Source organism: Nicotiana tabacum, chromosome 18, assembly GCF_000715075.1.
Source record: "Nicotiana tabacum cultivar K326 chromosome 18, ASM71507v2, whole genome shotgun sequence".
Taxonomy (NCBI): Eukaryota; Viridiplantae; Streptophyta; class Magnoliopsida; order Solanales; family Solanaceae; genus Nicotiana; species Nicotiana tabacum.
The window spans coordinates 58009834-58012281 of record NC_134097.1 but is presented as its reverse complement, the minus strand read 5'-3'; the positions used below and the strand labels follow the sequence as shown (position 1 = coordinate 58012281).

At 33.4% G+C, this 2448-nt stretch overlaps 1 protein-coding gene across 1 annotated transcript; it reads left to right on the top strand.

Moving 5' to 3' along the window:
• Positions 1 to 230: 230 nt before the first annotated feature.
• On the top strand, positions 231 to 2227 carry LOC107770395 (uncharacterized). Its single transcript, XM_016589696.2, has 5 exons — positions 231 to 784; positions 1056 to 1553; positions 1637 to 1646; positions 1758 to 1799; positions 1883 to 2227. The coding sequence occupies exons 1-5, from the start codon at positions 231 to 233 to the stop codon at positions 2225 to 2227; spliced, it is 1449 nt and encodes a 482-aa protein (XP_016445182.2).
• The last annotated feature ends 221 nt before the right edge of the window (positions 2228 to 2448 follow it).

The following is a 2448-nucleotide window of genomic DNA, read 5'->3' as shown; positions in this document are numbered from 1 at the left end:
CCGACAGATAATGGAAATAGATATGGTTGAAGCTCAACCAATAATTGAAGAGGTGCTTCAAACATTTGATTCTATTCAAGTAGAAGGACAACGCATTATAGAGATTGACAACGAATAAGCTTTGGGTATTCAAGTCTTAGAGAGTGCACCAGTAATCAAAGAAGTTGCTGAAAAAATCTCTACTCAACTAACTAGACGAAGGTCAAATTTGAAACAAAAAGAATCCCCAAATGATATTAAGAGAAAATGCTTTGTTGGATGAAATAAAAGTGGGATCAATATTGGACAAAAAGAAGAGTATAATTAACTGTTTTTCAAATATAGCAATTAAAGGACATTTTGAATTCAAGGTTGTTAGATCAAGCTCAAGAAGATATTCGTTGAAATGCAATGATGATAGGTGTGGGTGGTGTGTGTGTGCTTTCAGAATTAAAGATTCAACACTGTTCAAGATAGTAAAGATTGAGAAAAATCATGACTGCTCTGTTAACACTATGAAAGCTAATCAAAGGCATGCAACTTCAAAGTTGATTAGTGGTTACATTATCGACAATCTTCGAGACCCAAGGTTTGAAGTTACACTAGCTTTTGTCATGGTAGAAATGCAAAAATTGCATGGACTAGACATTGGGTATCACAAGGCGTGGTGTGCTATTCAACTTGCTTCCGCTTTAATAAGAGGAACTCCTGAAGAGAATTATGAGTTATTGTCTTCATACTTGTATATGATGAGAAGTAAAAACCCGGGAACATATACTAACATAAAGATAGACGACAACAATAGGTAAACAATCAAAAAAAGGTTTTCTAGTCCGTTTTATAAAATTTAGGACATGATGTCTTTAACCAGTTAATTTTTGAGCTTGTAACCTGAAGCTCAGGATTGGATGTCCTTAACTTTATAACTTGTAACTGTAAGTTAAGGACTGCTCGTCCTTAACTTTTGACCTTGTTAGTCTAACTTCAAGATGTCCTTAACTTTTTGCTTTGTAACCTGAAGTTCAGGACTACCTGTACTTAACTTCTGTTAACCTTGTTTTATATTGTATTTTCAGGTTTCTTTATATGTTTTATGCATATAGATCATCAATATCTGGTTGGAATCATTGTAGACTAGTGATTGCTATTGATGCAACGTTTTTGAAGTCAAAATTTCGTGGTGTTTTAATAATTTCAGTTTCAAAGGATGCAAATAACCAAATTTTCTCACTAGCCTTTGGAATAGCAGAATCTGAAAATAATAATTCCTATGAGTGGTACTTTAGTCAGCTTCGCAATGCAATTAGGAGCCGTGAGAATTTAATTTTTTTATCAGACAAGCATCAAGCTATTGCATATGGCATTGCAAAGGTATATCTTGAAAGCCATCATGGGATTTGTATCTATCAGTTGAAGCAGAACCTAAAGCGAAGGAAAGTGAAAAGTGAAGTCATAAAACTTTTTCAAAGTGCTGCAAGAGTATACAGGTGCAAAGAATTTGATCTATACATGTCAGATATATCAAAAGTAGATAAGAAGACTTATGACTACTTGATGGAAGAACCACCGGAAAGGTGGGCACGTTCTTGTAGACCACGATGAAGATATGACATGCTCACAACAAACATAGTTGAGTCAATGAATTTTGTCCTATTAGAAGCAAGGAGGTGCCTATATTAAGAATGATGGATTTCATTCAAGTGAAGATACAACGTTGGTTTTATGAAAGAAGAAATGAAGCCGAAGGAACTTTTTATGATGTTTCTTGTTGGCTATAGGAGGAATTGAAGAAAAAGAGAGATTTAACATTTACTTTGAATGTAAGTATTATGTTCTATGTTTAGGTTATGATTTTAATATAATTTAACATAATATACTAACTTATAATTTTTCAACATTGAAGGTCTTCCATGTTGATTCATGGCGTTCTAGAGTTGAAGAAGAAGGAATAACTTTCTTGGTGGACTTAAACAAAACAACATGTGACTGTTTTCAGTTTCAATTTGATGAATTATCATGCATACATGCAATTGCATCTATCGAGAAGAGAAACATCAAGAAGTCTAACTTTTGCTCGCATGGGTACTTAAAGGAATCTTGGGTGAAAACATATGAAAGACAAATACATCCTGTAGGACATACTAATTCTTGGATTGTACCAGAGAGTGTTAAGTCACAAATTGTTAAACCTCTAGATTTCAAAGTCACCGAGTCATCAAAAATAACATGCAAATGTGGTCGTTGCTGAAGAATTGGTCATAATAGAACAGTTTGTATATATTCTTCGGCAGTCCATCCATTTTCAAGAAAGCATAGAGAATAGTAGATATATCCACTTATGTTTATCGACTCTTTTAAGTTTTTGCTATAAATTGGATTCATTTAGATTATTCTTATTTGAGCAGATGTCTGAATTTTCAAAATTTCTTTCTGCTTACGTTCTTTTTGTTTCTTTTGAGTTCAAAGTTC